Below are 22,399 nucleotides of genomic sequence, written 5' to 3'. Positions count from 1 at the left end.
CACAAAACTATTCTTCTTATATTATGATCATGATGACGAAGTGCATTAAAACAGGCTTTTACTTTGGTGAAAACTTGAAATAAAAAGTGGAATGAAACCAAATGAAAATGATGAAAAGTTGATTTATGTACATTTTATATATTTACTCCACATGCATCAGCTCATTAATTCCAATGATTCTTTTAACTAATTGTATGAAATTTAGGACTGAATGGGTGGGAATACGTTTTTTATCCTTTTATGGCAAGTGTATTTGTTTGTGATAGATACAAATAGCTTTACAGAAGGGAAACTTAATAGGAAATAAAGACCTCAAAGTGGACAGACCACAAAAATTGAATCCAAATAAAGCAAGTTAGAGTACAACAGTTTTTGGCTTCTATTGCTCTGAAGATCCAAGACTCCAAGTCTCACTTAAAGTCTCACTGCAGAGTCCTGAACCAGCGTAAAATGACATTTCAGCTAAAACATGACTCAAATTCAGATACCACAAAAGGCACTTGTTTATTTAAATGTATACACTGCAAAGTCAATATCGTCTGAGGCCCACATTTGGTGGCATGTGATGAAACAAACTATTATTATGTTGAATCATGATGTGGTATCAATGGAAAACAGTGAAAATAAAGAAAAAGAAAGCATCATGAACGGGTCAGTAACAATACACAGAAAAACAAGCATTATAAATGCACTCAATGGCATGACGAGCACAGGAAAGGCTGCTGTTGCTGCCAGATGAAGGGGAATGGGAGAGATCTCTCCTTTTTCCTGAGAATTATGACGTGGTACATAAATTAGTGTGAAGCATTTTCTCTGCTTAATTTCCTGTTGATGTTTTTCTCTTCCTAAACATGCCACAGCAATGCACTGAAATGAAAAAAAAGCAAAGAAAGAAAGCCTGTTTATGCTTCATACGTACATGCACATGCATGCCCGCACTATGCACCATGCATTGAATGCTTGACTACTTCTGCCCTCAGGTCAATCCAGTGCACTTTGTTCTGATCACGTGTAGAGACTAATTCTGGAGCCAGCGCAGGCGAGTCTAGTCAACCACAACACACACATCTCGCAACTGTCCACTCTTTCTTTTACCTTATACAAAAGATAGAAATCTTCACATTAACTTTGTAGAAACTGAAATAAATGAAATTTTGTCAGGGCCAAGAAAAGCCTCCAAGACCCATCTAGCCAATAAAGACAGCAAAGACCCATTGTCTGTGTTTATCGACAAAACTGCTCTGAAAGAACGAACTTGCAGTGGGAAGAGACTGAGAAAATGGGGGAGAGAAATTGTTTGATATAATACTACGTTTAAAAGCGAGGCTCAAACTCAAAGTCATAAGCACATGGTAAATCAATGCACCGGCTCCTCGCTGGCCATGAGCTGAGTCGCATCCTCATGAGAGAGTCTTTACAGTCATGTGAGTCTCATAAGAAGGTAACAGCTGGGGTTCAGGTGTTATGACGCAGCTTTATGCTGTGAAGAGAAGCTGAATATAGAGAGAGAGAGGTACGTCACAGCCCTCCACCCTCAACAGAGACGGTAATGGCTGGTGTGTTATATAAGCTATAAAACTCTATGAGATGTCCAAGTATGAGAATGAGAATAGCTTCATGCTGAAGCTGAGGCATTACCCACCATTGTTTGTTTTTTTTTTGCAATTAGAAAACCTAGACTAGATATTATCTAATATAATTTGATTTTACAGTAAGGTTGTGATCAGTTAGTTTAGCCCACTCACAGTTACTAGGACTAAGACCACTGACCATTGTCATAATTGATTAATCTGATTAATCTTTTCTTTTTTTTTTAAACTAACCGGTTAAGGTGTAAAAAAATTAGGTGTATAAAGTATCAGAAAAAAAGGGAAAATGCCTCAAAATTTCTGTGTAACAAAGGCAACACCTTCAAAGAACGAACAGTCCAAAACGCAAAAGATATTTAGTTTACAAATATACAAAACTCAGAAAAGCAGCAAAATCTGATTGAGAAGCTGCAGCAACTGGAATTTTTGCTTGATAAATAACAACTAAAAGAAAAACTGATAAATGAACTGTTTCAAAGCCGTAAAATAAACCACAGCAGTGGCTCCCAAAGTGGGTGCCTTGAATATGGGCCAATGGGACTAAGATTGATTTTCTTTATTTACTTATCTTTTTGAAAAAACATTTCATCAAACAAGGGTCTCATTTACATTGACTACAAAACTGAAGAATGAACATCTAAGTCACTCTGTTGAGCTCAGTTAAATAAATACAGCAATGCTGCCTTGAAGGAAGGGAAGCCATAGGGAAAAAAACAGTTTAAAAACATGTGTGAATGGTTTTCACAAATTATTGCTCATATGCAAACACAAAATATGCGATTGATTGAAATAGTTGTAACACCCCCAACAGCAAGCAAGAATCCTAATAACTGACTGGAAAGCAGCTGTTTCTAAACTGACCTGACATGAACCTTAAGCACCATCATCTTATGATTCTCTTGTGACTGTCTGGGTGACTGATGTGAGTGTTTAGTTCCCAGGTAGTCTGAAATAACTGAATACGTCTAACAATTTGATTTTGGTAGTTCATTCTTGACCTTTTGGAGCAATATACAGTATGTAACAAAATAATCTAAGCTCCTGAGTCCACCTTCTGGCTTGGTAGTTTGAGAAGTTACAGTAGACCTCTGAGCTTTGATAATATTGTTGTATTGTATTGACTAAATGAAACAGAAACAGAGTTATCTAGCTGCTATGTAATTGTTGTCTCCTGTAATTACTGAAAGGCAGAAAATTAGCACATACATTTTATGGCTGTGTTTTTACACTGGTCTGCTTAACAGGACAAAGAAGGGATATCCAAGAATTTACCCTTCAAATAACAATACAATGACAGACCTTGGGAACAAAGACCCCTCAGTATGAAACGGGGTGTCCTGGTGGTTTAGTGGATTAGCGCCTTTGTCTGGGAAACCATTCTTGCTGATGCCATTCACTCATGCGTTCCTCTTTGCTCCAGCATCTCTTTATAGATATATAATATTTGTAAACATATACAAATGCAAAAAGGCAAACTCCAAGCCCTTGTTCTGCAAAGCAGATGCAGGGCCTTGTCCTCAGAGACGAGGTGAAACTATCAATTGTATATCCAAACTACAGAGAGATCAAAACAACCATGGGCCAAATACTTTATTGTAATCATGAGCTTACATGGTAGAGGGGGAATAATCAGTCAAACTAGGTTGACTTTAAGGAATCTGACAATGTGTGAATGAAAGTTGAAAAGGATCAAAGCGTCACCAGATTGTATGACGCACATGTGTGTTTATAATTTATTTTGTAACATGATGGTAATAAATCATCTTTGACCAACTACAGGGAACGCCGATTCCTGAGAAACCCTCGATAATAGATAGAATTTCCAGCTAGCTGTGATCATAACTAGACAGGGTTAATCACAAAAGCAGTCAGGAAGTGCACGCTCTGACCCCAGAATCACTGCTAGGTTGAAATGACTTTACTTTCCCATGATCCAGCTGCATCTGTCTGACTGATGAGCAGACTGACTGAGTGATGGATAAGCAGGAAGGAAGACAAATTTAGTAACAGAGAGAAGAGAAGTTCTCTCTGTATTTATGTGTTTATTGTTTTTTTTTGGATTGGATCCCCTTAAGCTTCTGCCGTGTCGCTAATCTTGCCAAAGTCCATAAACTAAAAAATGTCAAAGTGAAACATTTCTCAAACAATAATGACAGCAAATTCCAGACCAAAGCAAATTAAAAATAGATTTAAAAGAAAAACACAACACAACCAATAACAAGATGCAATCATCAATATCAATAAATGGTTCAAATGACCACTCGCAAAAATGAAGGAAAAGAACGCACCGCAAGCACATACAAATGACAGCTAATAATTCAAGGCAATTTTGCACCCTTTAAAAAAGGTTTATAAGTTGTAACTAATGGCTTTTTTAATCGTTGATAAATTATTTTACTTATGCCTTAACGATCAGTTATGAACTGTCGACAAGAACAGTGGACCATTTAATGAGAACAACCTTTAAATTTCCAGGCTGTGAAAAACAACTTTGGTTGGCATTTTTCAGTCAGACACTGATTACCTGCCTCCTTCTTTAAAAAGGCTACTGGACATTACACCGGAGGGGTTGAGCTTGTCAGTGGTTTATAAATCATCTATAAAGGATGCAACCTTACTCCTATGCATACAGTAACTAATCATAAGCCTGAGGAAAAAAGAGACATTCTCAGTTTACTTTTGAAAATGAGACTGATTTCAATTGATCGGGCTTTTTGATTCAGAGAGCACAACTAAGTGACTAAAAAAAGCCTCACCAACTCTGGATAATATTCTAGGTACAGACAGAAAGAGCACCTGATTAGTTGAGAGGTCTGACTGGCTGGTACCGAGTCAGCAGGTCAGAAATGAAACGAGAAGCCAAGAAATCAAGTGCTTTGAAGACTATAAATTTGGTTTTAAGAAAATGGTTTTAAAAAAAAACATCCTGTCCTTAAAGATAACTGATAGACAACTCACTTTGTGTAAAACTTTGTGCTAAATACATACTGATTACCAGAGACATAAACTGTACTTTACACCTGTTGTAGTTATATCTAAATTTAACATCAGGGGACAGACGGGGCGCCTCGGGAGCTCACATGGTAGAGTGCGTCAGCGGCCATGGGTTTGAATCTGACCTGCAGCCCTTTGCTGCATGTCACCACCACCACCCAAAAAAAATCATTATGGGTCAGACTCTGTGACACACACTTTTTATTTTTTACAGTAAGTCTTCATTAGAAATTCAGGGAAATCAGGGCAAGGCGGTGGCTGCTGCTGTGGTGAAATAGCCAAGAATAACAAAAAATGTGGATGACACAAATGAAGATAGTGAGGATGGATGGAAATAATTGTGACAAATATTCAATGCTTTTTTTCCTGGGAAATGACTCCACTTCCCAGCTGTGAGACAATGGTGTTGTTTCATGTTTGACAGACAACACTTACTAAGACTGACTCTCATTTACTGATACAGTGGGACAACTCAGTATCCTGTGTGTTGATATAAGTGTATAGAGAGAAGATGTTTGCACACAGTGAGGTAAAGGATTCTCAAATGGAGCCTAATCTGATATGAAATAGGACAGTATGGAGTCCATTTCAGGTCTCAATTAAGATAAGTGCAAGTCGAGTGTCTGGTCCTTGAGGTCGAGTCCAGGTCAAGTCATTACAAGTTAAACATCAGTTTTTCATATCTGTTGAATGCTGAAAATGCGTTTAATATTGTTTTGTACACAGCTGAGACCAAGTTCTTACAAAGCATAATCTTACAAATTAAATATTCAAGGTGTTTTATAATGCGAAAGCTGCCTGATGTTGTGTCATTTATTTTTCATGTAGCCGATCTAAAATTTTACAAGATAAACATGAGACTTGAAGTCAAATCTTTAGGGACTCTGGGCTTAAATAAGTCAAGCCTGAGGCTCTTTTTTCTGAGACTTAAATATGACACGAGTCAAACGTCCAACGCTCAGTTTCGTAGTGGTAGCATTGGACAGTTGTATGACTATTAGTTTGGTAAACTTATTTAGTATTTTAAAACTCAGATGGCACTACTCTGAGTTTTAAATAAAGTGTAAATACTCTATAACATGACAGGAAACAATTTAAATTTAATCATGTGGGGTGAAATTGTACCCCTGTAGATCTATTTTGATTAATCCATCCATCCATCCATCCTTACTGGAATTTCTTTCTTTTACTTTAACTGCTGCATCATTCTACATTTAAATACTGGTCAATACAAAAAGGTCTGTTAAGAAGAAACAGATGCTTGTGCTTCCTAAATGAGAGAGCTACAGAGTGCGCAGACATGGAGAGAAAGCATTCTTATACTTTGAATTAATCTCTTCCTTCCTGTGTGTTATGCTGAAGGGGAAACCAGTGACCATTTGTCTGTCAGGCTGTGCAAACAGAGGTGCCATGGTAACACCTCCTGTTTGTCTTTGTGTAAGCCAAGGTTTAAACATTATTTCTTTGATGCATACTTGAATTGGATTTTGTTATGTTACTAATGAAGGAATTCTACTAATGTTAACAATATTGTGGCATGAATGATCATAGATAAAAACCATCTGTTCCATTACATTATGAGTACAACTTCTTGTATAAGTGGATTGGAGACAAATGTTTTGCAACAATCCTTACAAATGTCTGAAGAAGAAACAACAGATGCCTGGACCAGACAGTAGATCCTAAAAAGAAGCTTCTGTCAGACCAGCCAGCTTAGTGAAATGTGCCAGAGCTCCGAAATGCCCCAGAAGGATTGATGAACCGATTTTGCGATCCCATCAGACCGGACATAAATAGAAGCTGTATTTGATTTCCCAAAGACTGCAGTAACATTTCCCTACATGAATCTGCAGCTGAAATATCTAAAAATATATCCAATTACCCGAGCTTACGTCAACACACACATTCTGAAGTAGACATTTCCAAATATGTGGACTTGTAGAAAGAAGAAATCAAAATATTGAAAGTCAATCATGTCATCATTGAAAAACACGGACCGTAACATCAAACCTAAGCTTGGTTCCAAAATCTAGTCTGCAACACATCTGTTTCTCTTTGTGACTAACTTGTTTAAAAAGGTGCACAACTCCTGCTCTAGGCTACTTCAGATGATGCATGTGATGATGTCAGCAGTAAAACTCAATTGCCACACCATCCAAATACATCACTCTGGAAACTGATTACATCACTACGAAACGATCAAAACCAGAGATGTGCTTTTATTTATCTATTTTTTCAGTAAAGCAACCATTACTACTCTCAGTTATTAGCAATCGCTTACATCCAGGTAAGTACTGCATTTACTTTCATTCATTCACTCTGACGAGAGGGTTTGCAGTGAATATGTCTCTTTGAGATGGGTGACACGGACAGATTGTTGGGTCTTTCTTCAACTCCTTTAATGTCAACAATTTCTACCGGCATCAGAAACTTAGGAGTAGGAGAAAACACAGGAAGCCCGAGCTGACCACAGCTGATCACAGGTCTTGCTGTTCCCATGTGGTATTTCTGCAGCCCTGATGTGTGGTTACAGCTTCAAGGCGGAAGCTAGGCTCCAAAGCTACACCATGATCCCTGAAAGATCACCTCCAGACATATTTCAAGATATATTAAATTAATAAAACAAACAGAAAAGTTTTAATTACCTAGGTAGACTTTCCGAAAATGAAATATATTCATTCTACCTCAGTTTAAAATTCAGAATTTATGAATACGCAAATATTGTTAATTTCAAAAGATTGATTACTGAACTGAAACTGAAAAGTCAGTTCCCTGTGAATGTGCGCTGGGGGCTTCAAGTTTGCGCATCAGATTTATATAGAGTATATATTTAAGTTATATAGAGGAGGAAACACTGACTCACAAATGTACATGCACAAACTCTTTTACTCTGCACAGTGAGGCTCAAACACCCAAGTAAAATTGACAAATCAAAGTGTAGCACACAACTTCAAATACAACTTGAACAATACAAATTTTATGTAAAACTTCCTATTGCCCAAAAATGGAAATATTTATTTTCAAGCTGTATCAACTGTGACAAATTCTACTGTATTATCTATTCTCCTGCCCTCCACACCACACTGATGAAAGCATGAACCACTGCTGGTGCTTACATTTCATTTATAAAAACAAGCATTACAAGAAGAAAAAAACACACTGAGAACTGAATATGTCTGCTGGCCTTTTGTAACATGTTTCCAAAAAAAGAAGAAAACTCCTAGATATAGCACTTATTAATAGAAATTAGGCCACTACTGTAATCAGGACATGTGCCAAGTTATTATACATGCACATTTAGGTACAAAGTCATCTAGCAGATGCTCTCATTCACAGTCGTGTACAGTCTAAATACACAGCCCTCATGTCACATGAGGAAACACAAAGCAGAACTGGCCAAAGGTGTGATGACAGTGGTTATGATTAAGGAACAGGGGCTACAGGCGGGTTGCGTGTGTGCGTGTGTGTGCGTTTATATTGGTACGTCTGTGGAAGTGTGTGGGTGAAGTGACAGAGTGATAGGCACTTATTGGAACTTAAACACAGGAACTGAAATCTACTTTTAACTCGGAGTAAGACAGCAAAGACAGCAAAGAGAGAGAATCGTAGCAAAACATTGCTTTAAAAATCATTCCTGGGCTGTTAAATTGCAGTATGGCATCTGTTTTCCATTACATTCCCTGCTCTGTACAGTCTGGCTACTCGCCGTCACAGTCTGTGGTTTCTCCATTTTGCTCACATTGAACTGTGAGTGCAGGAACTACAACTCTATTAAACACATAACCTTCTATTCAGCAAAGAAAATAAGAATGAATGAATGAATGAATGTAATGCACATATGTCAGACACAGGGGCCTTTTTTGTAAATTGGGTAATTTTGCTTTTGATACTTTAAGAACACTTTGCTGCTGCCTCTGTACATTTCCTAAAGCATTAGTTTGAATGCAGGACATTTACTTTAATATAAGTCCTGCATAAAGGGTCTGAGTACTTCTTCCAGCACTGCAGATACATTCTTTCTTTCACGCTCGGCACTATCATCTTAACCCTTGCTATCATCACTTTCGTCTTTTGAGATCCCGCCAGCCATCAGTATTAACACATGTTAATACTGTAAATACTGACGATCCTTGTCATTACCTTAGTTGACATAATCACCATTACCATCATAAAACACTCTTCACAGCAGCAGTGGGGGCAAATTTCAATTTTGTTGAGTCATCCACAAATCAAAAGCCCCAGCCACATAACCATGACTGGCAGACTTACGAATCCTCGCCACATTTTTCTGTGTATCCATCTCCATAACAACATATTACACTGTAGGTAAAGTGCACTGCAAATAAAATACTGCTGAACCGCAAACTCTACAACACAGCGCAGCACCCCACCCATGGGCAAGCAAGCACAGAACACGGTTATTCTAGGTCCTGGAAAGGAAAATGGGTCACCAAAGTGAAAAGAAATCTGGTTTCAAACGCTGACAGCTATTTAACACATCGCAAAATATAAAATGAAGCTTAAGAGCCGCCTCAGCTCACAGCTATGGATGACATTTTGAAGCAGTTTAGGGTCATTTTGCCAACAGTTATGACTGAAAATCTCTATTTAATTCACATTGTTTTTGGTCTAGTGACCAATTACAATCATGTTACAAGCATCACTGCTCTGCTCCTTTACTCTAATACTCCCTATATGTGAGTGACGTCTGATTTCTTTATTTGTACATTGTCTCAAACACACTTTCACAAATGAGGTTTGGACGTTGAGAATTCATATATAGTTTTAAAAACTATTTACACACATATACACACGTATACATGTGTATGTATATCCTATTCCAAAAGTCCTTGAAAATGATACTGGTCTGCTGTGATGTGATGTGACCAGTAGCAAAGGGTGAAAACAAAAAGGGACCAAGCACCCAGGACGAGATAAAAAGATGCTGTGATCTTTGTTATTATGCCATAGGAATCCAGGTCACTGTTCAAATATTTGGTTAAGCCCATCTCTCCGGGAGATTATCTGTTCTAGCAGGACATGTGAGAAACAATCCCTGCATGGGACACATACAGTTTATGGGCTAATTCATGCACACCAACATACCATAAATGGCACAGGGCAGCTGCATGTGTGTAATTATGTTGTAGGCTATGTACAAACAAAAGCGAAAACAGTACATTCACACACACCAGTGTGAGGAAGAGGTCAGGGAGTAATTATCCGCCAGCGCTCACGTGGCTCTCCTCTACCTGTCTAATGGTTCAAACATGTAGCACAGTACAGTGTGCCATCTGTGTACTTCTGCTTTCTTCAGTATAGTCCTGTACTTTCCACAGGAAACCCTCAGTCACAGAGGTGGAACCCACCCAACCAGAGGTGGATGCCTGACGTCTCCAGAACTCAACATGTCTTCCATGACTTCCATGACTGCAAACTGGATTGTGCCACTTCATTTTAAAGGTTTCAAAGAAATGAACATTTAGCATTCTGGTTATGCATGATGACAAAACTACAAGTAAATGACATTTCACATGACATCAAATTTCTCAGTAAACCTGGCTATGCCTGATTTTGTTGTATCCATCATGTTTTCCTTGCTCTGCTTTCGTCCCGCCAAACTTGCAAAAGTCTAAAGGTAACAGCCTGACATGTCTCCAGCTGAGCCAGAATACCCACAGTCCTCCGGGGTGAGACTCAGCTTATAGTTTATTAACACTTTAACAATTAACACTTTTTGGTTTATTTCTTTGCTGACTGAATCTGTGTTGGTAATTTCTTACTTTATTTGCTGATAAGTTTCACTCACAACCAAGGAAGAAGAGATGAACTAAAAGACTTATTTTAAACAAATTCTCACCTCAGCACCGCACTTCACAGGTGTAAACAGCCATCATTAGAGCTACTGCACCCTGCATTACAATCTACATTGATGCGATAAGGGCAGACTGTGTGTCATATACTGTCAATGTACTGTATTGATATACTGTATACTGTAAGAAAGATAAGTGATTGTCCCATATGATGGAAAAGTTTCTGTTTTCCTAGAATGACATACTGATGTGTGTGTTTGTTGTTCCTCCTTCTTTCCTGATCTTTTAAGTAAATGTACTCAGTGTCAACAGAGCAGTTCCTGTCAACTTTTAAACAAAGCTAGTATGTTGGCAGCCTGAGTTTTCAGCTTGCTAGGGTCCACACCACACATTCTTTATATTATCTGTTTAAATCTCTGATCCACTATCCCATCCAGTCTACCCAAACTCTCAGTCTTTCCCACTTTATTCGTTCGTTTGATGTCTGCCCTCCCGGGATGATTGCGTGCTGCTTCGAAGATGATAGCAGGAAAAACATTTTTAAAGGAGCAGTGTGACGTAGAAACCCTACAACAGTAATTAAATTTAATTTTTGTGTAGTTCACCCAAATTACAGAAAAAAAAATAAAAATCACACGCAGTCAAGTTTTGGTTTGGCAAAGTTTCAATACTTGTGAAAATGTGATGTTTTTTGTGTAGTTGATGTGGTTTAAAGGGACCCTTTAAAAAATACAGACATTTTGGTCACAGTTTTCCAACATCTTATTGGCTTGTGACTCTTTATAACCAAGCCATGCTGCACGCTGTGTGTGTGATTTCAAGCAAAGAGTGACTTTCCCTTCTCAGACTGTTTCAGTTTAAATTCTCCAGTATTTCAAAAGAAAAAATAAATGAGATTAGGAAAAATTTGTTTTGTTTTTTTCTTTCCTAGCTTGTTGTTCATTATCTTGCAACTCCTCAGATTTATCTTGGTTTTAGGTGAATGTGTTGTTCTCTGAGAGGTATACCTTGTAATGTTTATGTAGAGAGAGTTAAACACTGGTGTTACTGGAGGTTCAGAACAAAACTAGTCGGACAAGAAATCCTGCTTGGCAACAGAGTCAGATTTATCATAGGAAAGAGTTGCTAAAGGCTGAGACACTTGCCGACCCTTCAATGTCATGATTTGGAGGGTTTTTTTTAGATATATCCTTTGGGTCGTCTGGTTGTCCCTGTTGCACACACAGTCTAGACACTGTGACCAAAAGAAGTGATGATAATAAACAAATTCATATCAACAATTTCTGACTGATTTGCATGGCAAACTACTTGACTATCTCACGCAACCTATTCAAAACATTTCTCTGCAAGACTGTTGCACCCGCAGAACCATTAAAATAAGTGAAGTTGGGATTTTCTCACCCAGACATGTGACAGTGCAACTAACCACATTCCAGCCAAGGATTACTATAATGATGGGAAACACATGAGACGATTGCTTAATGTATGGGAAATAGGAAGTAAGTCTACACATAAACTAGACACACATTCAGCAAGGGGAGGAGTTTAAAGACTACAAGAATAGTTAAGGACTGTGTTGAAGTAAGACAAGTTTAAATGGAAGAGACAGTTCATCAGTTGGAAAGTAAGAAGCTGTAAAATGACAACCTGTAAATCAGCCAAACCTGACACCAGATTAGTCAGTACAAGGACAAAATTCAAAGTAAAGGAATGTCTTTCTGTTTAAGTGTGCTACAGCATAACAGCATGACATGTGTGTGTGTGTGTCACTGTGTGTGTCCCAACCTGTGAGTATGGCCATGGTTGGCGGCATGGAGTTTCCTGATGACTTCCTCACTGAAGTCAAAGTGAACCCTTCCTCTGGCACAAGGTGAACGCCGGTACATCGCCCCGACACACACATGCACTCATGCGCACACTATCCAGCACATACCATCACATGCGTTACCACAAACACACATCCACTAGAACACACCCAGAGTGTTACTATCAAAAGTGTAGTATTTGACACGCACACCAAACATATGAACACCCATACACGTCAGCACCATTAGTGATAGCTGCACTGTAGCATGCAACTCGCACACACACAAACACACACTTTGTCACACTAACTAGCACCTTGAAATGAGAACCATCAAATGTGAGTTGCAATTCCTACAAAACAAGCACCATCACACACACACATTCACCACATATAAACAGCGATACATCACTCGTTCAGGCTTCACAGTCGTACATTTACATGACTGTTACCCATCAAACCTCTGTTCAAAAAGTTACTCTGCAGATTATCCATCAGACATTCTCTCCTTGGCACCAATGCAGCAAAGAGGTATCCAGACACCTTGATCCACACACAACACTCACATCACACACAGCAACAACATAAGCAGCAGTCCATACGTCATATCAACGAACCCTCCAAGCCCCTGTTCACACTCTGACTCTCCACTCTCTCTCGCTCGCTCTGTGATCTCTTCGCGGACTCTACTTTTCGTCACAGGCTTTACTTCCTCCCCGTGGTGTGTGTGTGTGTGTGTGTGTGTGTGTGTGTGTGTGTGTGTATATGTACTACTATGTGTGTGTTTGGAGCTCTGTTCCCTTCAGCCACCCCAACAGAGTAAGGAGGAACAGCCAATATCTGGAGTGGAGTCGCTGGAGTGGAGTCATAATTCATGCATCCTTTACAGCCTTGTCAGATTTAATTAACCTTGTATCTATGGAAAATATACTAAAGTATACCAGCTACATACTGTTACTAGAAAGATAAACCAACCATATGTGTAATATAATATGTGCTGTGCTGCACAAACTATGATGACTGAAGAGCATTATTTTTTCATAAAATGACTCAACAAAACCCTGAAATATTCATAAACTTGAATGGTTGTTTCATTTTTATGTATTTTTAGTTTCGAAATTGAAAAGCCTGGAAAAGAAAATGGATTTAAGTAAGATTTACACTGACACTGGTTTATGATTTCTGAATTTTGTTGACAGTGAGGGTCTGAAAATTTGATTGTGAAAATTGGTTTCATATCTTTGGGCTTTTTATAGTATTGTTTGTTTACACAACACTCTGGTTCAGGCTTATATCAGTTTAGGATTTTCAGCTCATACAGGCTGTGCAGAGTTGTATGCATGATAAAAACTTTAGTGGAATAATTCAGCATTTAAAAACAGAATATAAACATTTACTAAATGGTTAATAACACATTATAATGAGGTTATGGAGGCTGGTGTATGAACAGATAATGAACAGCAATACAGTAAAACACAGCTGTAATAATATAAAATATGTTGTAGATAAACATGTACATAAAAAAAAAAAAAAAAATGTCCTTATAGCTGTGCACAACTACTGTATAGTATGTTACAAACCAAGTGCGAAATGTTTGTATACTGCTTATAAATGATAAAGTCTTTATTAAATAAAGATTAAAATAAAAAATACAATACAAAAACGTGTTGTTTTTTTTTTACTGTTTGTACTGGATCAGAAACCAACATACTGAACAACATAGTGAGTTTGGATTCACTGTTATTCTGGCAACCTGGTCTACCTTAACTGTTTGTGTGTGTCTGTGTGAGAAAGAGGTGCCATCTGGCACCACCACAGGGGGCCAAAGAGCCTGATGACACAGTACAGTACATATGATACCCAGCTCATATCACAATAACTGTGATGGCAGGTTTGTAATAAATGACAGCACATACAATGAACGTCCTACAATAATTGTAAATACAGGCTACACTCATTAGTCTGTTTGTTAGGTACACCTAGCTAAAACCGCTGCATTAGACCACATTAGTTTTAGCTGGGAGGAGCTAATAAACTGATGAGTGAATGTAAGTATGAAGGGCAGAAAGAGTGAGTCATCAGAATTGGATTCAAATAGGAAAATAAAAACTAAATGGCATTAGGTGACAAATAATATCTTTTGTAGCTGTTGGGTATAATGTTGGGCGTTCATTGATAAAACCTGCAACAACTACAGTACATTTAGATAAATTCAACCCCAGAAAAACATACATTTAGAAACAGCATCATTTTATTTAGCTAGTAGAATGCATCGATATTTTAAGCATTAATAATGTGTAATTTTTCATCCGATATCTCATTTATCACTTTTTTGTCACAATTAAGAGTGAGCATATCTTTGATTTATCTTTGAATGCAAATGGCAGTCATTTCTTCTAATACTTTCAGGTTATATTTCCAGAAATTGACAATACTTTACAGTTTGAAGAAAAGGTGACATTGGCTGTGTGAACTCTGTCCTGTTTATCATAACTTCCTTTAATAGTCGTCACTGAATTCTAAAGGAAAATGACTGGAGTTTCTCCTAACTCCCATCAAGACAGGACAAGTGAGCTTCCTCGTCATACTTATTTGGACATGATTCAGAAAGATGACACATAACACAGACATTTTAAAAAAACACACATAAGGGGAGGAGTAGGACAATGCTGCTCGCCCCACTGCTTCACAATACACACAAAGATGAGAAATGGGAGAAGTGAAAGATGCGGTAGCCAAAGGGGTGTATGTATCCTGCGTGACAATGACAATGGCATTCTTCCTTAATGACCTTCTGAGGGTTGACCATAGAAGAAGAGGATATAGAAATAGCCCCCTTCTTGCACTACAATGATATGCGTCTATGGTATACTGCAGTAACTGCTGCAGATCCTGAAAACTGACTTTGAATTGATCTTGGCTGTAAATGTAAGTGTGTGAGGAGATGAAAATAGTTGGAATTATTTATTTTAAATGTGAAGGGAATCTGTTTACCTTAATTTGTTCAGATTTTTCTTTATGGTAAATGTCATGACTTTTGTTGTTATGACTTATAATTAAACAGGGAAAGGTTTTTTTTATCATTTTAAGTTAACCATGCAATTTAGCCTAAAAATGAAAACCCTCTCTATTTAATCTAATTCTGTGGTCTTACATGATTTAGTGGCATCATGCAGTCAAATCACTCTACAATTAAAGCCCTTTGAGCTAATGGCTCATGACTTTGTAAAACTTATTTACAATAGAAAATTAAATTATAAAATCAATCAAGTGATCACTTAAAGTAAGTATATTTTTCCCCATTTATGTCCTCAGTTACATGTAAATGGTGCTGATGCACTTTTAAATGTATGTGTAGGACTTGGCAGGGCTAACAAGAGCGTCTCGCAGTGGAAAACAGCTGAATAAACAGTGAACAACTCTGTACACTGGCAAAAAAGACTGATTGTGTTTATAAGATCTGGTCCTGCTGGGTTTCATCGGTCATCCCTTAAAATGAATCAGATGTAAAATAAACATTATGCCAAGAAATATTGGCATTACAATCAACAAAACCTTGGTGACATAGCAAATACGGATATATGTATAGCAGCAGTCCTAACTATGTGTGTAAAGAAGAATGTGTTATTGTAGAACCTGTTGATGAAACGAAACCACAACCACCCAGTGAAACTATTCACCCTTGGGCAGGACACCTCTGTTTGCTGCTTTGTTGTTGTCACATCCTCTAACAACTCTCACATTACATCAAAAGATTAAATTAAAAGATTATTCTGTATTTGAGCTTGTTGGTTCTTGTCATCTTCACAACCCAATACAGCTCTCAGATTCGATGGGTAATAGAATTTTAAAGCAAAATGTGCAGAACCCCTCTATGAACATCAGAGGGCACAATTTCATCACACAGAAAAAGGAAGTCTTGCGGGCTCACGTCCACAAGATGGCAGTGTGTACATATGTTCTATACTGCCTGGAGTCAGAGCAGAGGAGCCATGAAGCTCACATTTACAGGATGTGGCGTGCAAAATGTGCCACCAGATGAGCCATGCCCTATGGAAAACACTCAGAGCTGGCATCACTCAGGATGTGAACACAGTTCCTTTCAGTGTTATTACATGTTGGATGATGGTTGTGGTAAAGCAGCCACAATGGTACGGTGAAAGAGCGATGTAGGAGGATATGCTTTGAATACCAAGATAAGGGGATGCTGGGAAAGTCAATACATCTGCGCAAACTCTTAATTACACGACAGCGATCTCCGCTATGCTGAAAGCTTGGTTGGTGCATTTGAGCTTGTGTGTAGTGATGGCTGCAGATGCGATTTGCTCCAGCCCCAGTGATCATTTATCTTATTGTTAAACATTGTTTTGAGGGACAATGCATAGTTGTAATTTTAGTGCAAACATAAAAAGAGAGCGTTAAAAAATGAAGGGAAAAAACCCAACACATTTTTGATGTGTAGCCTCACCAGGGTTTCACACAGAAGCAGACACCCATAATTAAACATCGATCAGGCATCCATTTGACGGCTTAAGAGTAGCCTGTCAAATTGTCGCCGGCAGACCGCTCCTTTGGCTCGCCCTCGTGATTTAAATCAATCAAACTGCAGATGAGGAAACCGAAAAAAATTGTGTCTCGGTGTGCCGAAAACAAAGATTGCAAATAGAATCTCAGATGTACTTGACAGAACCTGACAGGCACAACATCACCTCACATGAAATCTGTCTGTCTTATACCAACACACACACAATCACATTAAATCAGGATCAAACAACAGGCCCTGAAAGGTATTTAAATATAAACTCAAAAAAGAGAGAAAGAGAGTTTAAAGTTCAGAGGGGAAGACGGACGGAAAGAAATGTATCAAAAATAGTGGCAGACAAAAAGGAAGGTACGATATGCAAAGACACGAGCGGGAAAAAATAGATCAATGTGAGAATCAGGACTATCATCCTTTGAAGGTCTGTGTTGACACAAATTCCACAAATCTACTTACGATCTCCTCATTAAACATGCTGCATCCATAAAAATGGAAAATACAGGACCGTGCTGCGAATGCACAGTGGAATCAAGTGTAGCTTAAAAAAGAGGAAAAGGAAGGAGGAATTCAACCAGACTGATGTTCAATGTGACTCTGATTCCTCTCATGGGTCGTAACATCGCAACAACTTATCTTTGACCCTCAGAGAAGGTGTGAACGACCCAAACTAATGCCTGCGGCTCTCATCAGTCTGCAGAACGATGAGGGTCATGGGTGAGTGGCAAAATGGCTTTCAGAGCAAACAGCAACAAGTTGTAATGCATTTATACTGCTCTTAAAAATGGCCTGGGGGCCTCCCTCAGCTGACAAACAGACGTTGTATGTGGCATTGTGGGGGAATGTTTCGGACCAAATTTCAATGAACCCAAATCACCCTCAAGTATTGAATATAGACTCTAAAACTCCCCAACACTCAGCGTGCTTTGAAACTGACTCTGCTATCCCCAAACAGAAATAAGCTCCATCTTTGTGCTTTCCTCTCAAAACTCATGTCTTAAGCTTAAAATCTCTGACACTGGATCACAACTACACACCGTTTTGTTTTAAGAGGCTACCACTCAGAAAAAGGTTGGGAAGAAAAACAGAAAGAAATCGACACAACAGATGAGCGAGCGAAGTCTATTGATTGTTAGCCATGGAATGGTGATCATCACTGCTTCCTTCCTGCTCCTGGTCAAGTGTAGCTGAGTAACCCGCAGTTTAAGCACATATTTACAAAACCTTCCACTTAGTAAGGAGTGTCCTCCACAGACGACAATGACTTCATGTGGAGTGACACTCGGTAGTGTAGTGCCATCGGGGAGGACCCTGCTTAGGAAAGCTCTCCTGTTTACTTGTCATGTTCATAGAGATGGTGACAGTGACTGTAGCACATTGATGAAATGAGCCTGATATCATTGAGTGCAGGTGTATTTTTATTAGTGCCAAAGTTTTATCTGCTCCTGATATTACCCTACGTTGTTTGAATTTGTCCATGTGTTTTGAGTTCAATAACCAATGAGATGTTGATTGAATTGCCATGGAAACCTCACCTTGACCGGTGAATCGAGAGCAAACAAAAAATACACAGTATCACTCTGAACAGTTCATTCATCAAATCTTTGAACTATAGTTTTCAGAGAAGAGAAGAGAAGAGAAGAGAAGAGAAGAGAAGAGAAGAGAAGAGAAGAGAAGAGAAGAGTTAATATTATTAGTATTTGAGGAAAACTGAGGGAGGAAGAGGGGAGTAGAGAGAAGGCGCCAGGTATGAAAAGTAAGAGGGCAGAATAATAAGCATTTATCTACAAGCTGCCAATTTATATTTTCAGATAAAGCAAGAATTTAAGATCAACTGGTGTGTGTCTTGCCAGATTTACCACAACACAGCTTTCCCCATCTCCCCCAGCCCCTCCTCTGTCTCTCTTTCACTGTGTAAATCTAATTCCCCTCTCTGAAAAACAGGGCACTGCAGTCAGTCCCCCTGTGATTAACCTAATCCCCTAGTCGCAGAGTAGCTCTCTTTTCAGTGCCAATATCATGCCGTATTTGACGTCAGCAGCACTCACGCTGTGATAACCAGGGGCCATGCTCTGAAAATATGTGTGAATTTTAAGCTGTGAAGAATGTAACTCCACTACCAAACACGTTCTAACAGCAAATCCCAAAAAGCGAAAGCTGGAAAAGGACCTGCGGTACAACAGTACAACACAGCTCAACTATAAGAATACTGATACTTACTTGAATAATACTGCCACAACACTAAAACCTGCTTCCAGTTGTGACGTTGTGGCTGATCAGTGTATGTGACGTGCAGGTGTGCACGTGGCTTTGGAGTTGTTTAAGAGCACCGTCAACAGAGCTGGGCTGAGTAGTGAAAGCAGAGCATGAAACTAATTTTGTTTTGCTCCTGAGTAAGTTGCTTAGGAGTGTAATTACTTCAATCAATGATGAAGTAATGAGTAATGAGTAACTGGAATGTTTTGATGTTATGTTTATGCCTCGTGCGATCACTGGATTTGATGATCTACTGTCTCCAAGGATGATGTCAGTACATGTGGCATTTGGTAAAAATAAAAACACCATTCACTCGCACGAAGCAGTTTGCTTCGGACTGAATTATTTAGAGCTACTACGTATACACTGCAAAGGAAACCCTGCGCACACGTCACTGTTGCACTTCAAAAACATATTAGATTATAGTCAATCATCTGGGCGCGTCAATGCCTGCGGAATGATAAGTCCAACAATGACTTGCTTCTCTATGTGTTGTGGTAAGCACATTTAAGGTTAAGAACGGCGGACGACTCGTGTTTAGGGTTAGAGGGCTTGATCCTGACATAAGAACAGGGAATCAGGTAACAAAGCTCTCATGTGCCAAGTTCTCTCTCTCGCTGGCTATTTCCTTTCTTCTTCTAAACGTAGAACCTTTTTATCTAGTCCATCTCCACCTGTCAGGCTACAGGATCTGTAGGAGTGTAATCCATAAAGTGGTTCAAAACAATGATTCACTTCAGGTTCACAGATCAAGGAGAATGAATGAGGGAATGTTCACCAAATTACTAAAACCACCAGGTCTGAACACACTTAATTTGTTCAGAACATGTATAAGAGGTTCTTTTTTTGAGGCACAACATAAACTAAGCTTGGGCTGTAGAACAAAAGTACATTTTAGTGACTTGCTGCTATAATACTCCTAATCCTGCTTTAGGTTAATTAACAAAATCATGTTAACTCTGCATGATGAGCCTTTACAGAATTGGACAAAATTAGATCAGGTACCACTGAAATCCTCGGAGAGGAAATGTTTCTCGTGTCGATGAAACCCTGTAATATCACATTTCACTTCGACAACCTGAGAAGCAGAAACCCACTTACTGCAGAGATTAGGCAAGTTTAGAGTATATCCACATTAGCAGAGCACTCTTTAGAGGTGTTATTTAGATCCCCATTAAGCACTGTAAAAACAAGTACGGAGAGAAATGGATGTGATTAAGTACAGATGTGCATCTTGAGTTGACATGGGTGGAAGTGTAGCTGATGAGAAGAAGGAAAAGGGAGACAGAGATTATAGACAGAGGGAAATAAACACGGCAATCTTTTCACCGTGGCTCTCCTCCTATTCACTGAGGTGATTTTCTTGCAGCTCAAAGTGTTATCAGCATTTCCAGCAGCGATCTACACAGAGCACAACACAGAGCTACCACAACAAAGGACTGAGTTTAATGAGAATAACACACTGTGTCCTCACAACAATTATATTCATATGCAAAAGCGCACACACACGCACGCACACACACGCACACACGCACGCACACACACGCACACAGGCTAAATAGTCTACATGGACAACCCTGTGTCCTAGAAATTACATTCATAACAACATTTCAACAGTAACCCTTGAAGGAAAACGTAAAGCTTCTCTGATTATGATTTTTTAGGAAATGTTAATATTCAAGTACACGGGTAACAATTTAAAAGGAAAAACCTACATAAAGTGTCTTAGTAAGGTGTTCGTACATCATGTGCTGCTAGAACAGCTTCAATTCTCCTTTGAATTGATTCTACAAATCTCTGGTCTCTACTAGAGGGACCATTCTTCTAAAAGATATTCCCTCATTTTGCGTTTTGATGATGGTGGTGGAGAGCGCTGTCCAGTACATCCATTCAAAATCTCCCATAGGTGTTCAATTGTGTTGAGATCTGGTGACTGTGAAGGCCATAGCATATGATTCACATCATTTTTATACTAATCAAATCATTCAGTGACCACTCATGCCCTGCATTACTAAACTTTTTCACAGTCATGTTCAGACACTCACAGCACTTGGTTAAGGCCAGGGCAAGATCACTGTCTGGTTTTTCTAGGAGACAGGGTTGAAACAGTGAACTGAAGTTGACACATGCAAATACACACACACATGCTGTCAAGGGCAACAGTAACAAAGCTGGGTCCCACTTTTCATCACATACCAAACCCAGGAGTGACGCCGATAGCAGAAAGGGTTGACGGGAACTTCCAGACTGGATGACATCGCGGTCATCGTGTCTCTATTACCCTTGGTGTCAAAACTCTATTTGTTTCTTGTTTGTTTACTTTTCTCTGAAAGTCTCAACTCAATAACTTACTTGATTTGATTCATTGATGATGAAAGTGTAAGACTGCTACTAGCAAACCAATCTTCTTAAGAAGTAGCCGACACACAGACGCAGCATCCTGGAATTCCACCGTGGACCACCACAGAACCGTTTCAGAAAATTGTCAGGTTAATCTCAGCATCCGTCACTTTAAAGCTATCCTCAGTTTCAGTGAAGCAGCAGGTGGTAGCAGCTCAGATTGGCCACAGAAAATCACCCTCCCGTGCTCTTTCCAATCGGTACGTCAGCAATTTTCAGCAGATGAGATGAGACAGAAAGTGGGTTTCAGCCAATTTAAATCCAATCCTAATTCTGTCATTCATGAAAGAGCCTGAATATTTGCAGCGCTGCCAAAACCTTTCCAAGTCCTCGCAATTAGAGGTTAGCTCGTTGAAAAACCAAGACCCGACAAAATACTACAATCAGACAAAATAGACATTAAATAAAAATGTGTTCCCTGTATGAAAACAGTTATAATCCTCCAACACAGTGTTGATCACAGCATCTGTTCTAATCCAGTTTTCCTTTCCAGAGCCATGTTTCACGTCTCTGTCGGTCCCTGTTCCGCTGAAATTGATGCTGTTCCTCTCATCTAGTCTCTGCCTCAGTTCAGGTCTGCTGGACCACGTACAGGTCACATTTCATGAATGATCTTGGATCCCCCAGCCCCGAGTAACCAAGGTATATATTTGCATGGGCCACCATAACAACTGCTAAACAATCCACCTTTTTGGCAACAAGGACACCTTTCTCCTAACAGATTTTTCCATCGCAAGATTTTTTGATTGAGTTACAAAATTTGATTTTTGAATTCAGATAATAGTATCAGACATTGTGTCTTCAAAACCTCAGCCAGGAAATTCTGGTAGGCCGTTAATTCTCCATCTCTTTTTTTTTCTCTACTCAAACTACAAGTAAGGCTGAGGTAAACAACAACTTTAATCTAATCGAGAGGAGTAACACACACGAGATGGTACAGTTGTTCATGGTGTGTTTTGACAAGCTGCACATTTCTTATCTGTTTCTGTGAAAGAGCGAGAATATG

The 22,399-nt window shown here is 39.0% G+C and overlaps 1 protein-coding gene and 1 long non-coding RNA gene across 4 annotated transcripts in view; one reads left to right on the top strand and one right to left on the bottom strand.

The window, feature by feature from the left end:
* LOC130170491 (uncharacterized) overlaps window positions 1-11,691 on the top strand; it is an 86,942-nt gene extending 75,251 nt beyond the window's left edge. Inside the window, exon 4 of the long non-coding RNA XR_008828003.1 lies at window positions 9,923-11,691. This is a non-coding gene — a long non-coding RNA (uncharacterized LOC130170491). The remainder of the gene's footprint in view (window positions 1-9,922) is intronic.
* The window catches only part of pde4ba (phosphodiesterase 4B, cAMP-specific a), a 176,379-nt gene that overhangs the window by 64,711 nt on the left and 89,269 nt on the right, over window positions 1-22,399 (bottom strand). The window contains exon 1 of one of the 3 annotated variants that reach the window (XM_056377791.1): window positions 12,182-12,866. The exons of the other annotated variants lie outside the window; for them this stretch is intronic. Within the exon in view, the coding sequence (XP_056233766.1) occupies window positions 12,182-12,282 (101 nt within the window). The 5' untranslated portion in view covers window positions 12,283-12,866. Of the gene's footprint in view, window positions 1-12,181; window positions 12,867-22,399 lie in introns of those variants that run through there. 3 annotated transcript variants of the gene reach the window in all.

This window comes from Seriola aureovittata, chromosome 6, assembly GCF_021018895.1.
Source record: "Seriola aureovittata isolate HTS-2021-v1 ecotype China chromosome 6, ASM2101889v1, whole genome shotgun sequence".
NCBI lineage: Eukaryota > Metazoa > Chordata > Actinopteri > Carangiformes > Carangidae > Seriola > Seriola aureovittata.
The sequence above is the reverse complement of the archived record's forward strand: the minus strand, read 5'-3'. Positions and strand labels throughout refer to the sequence as shown.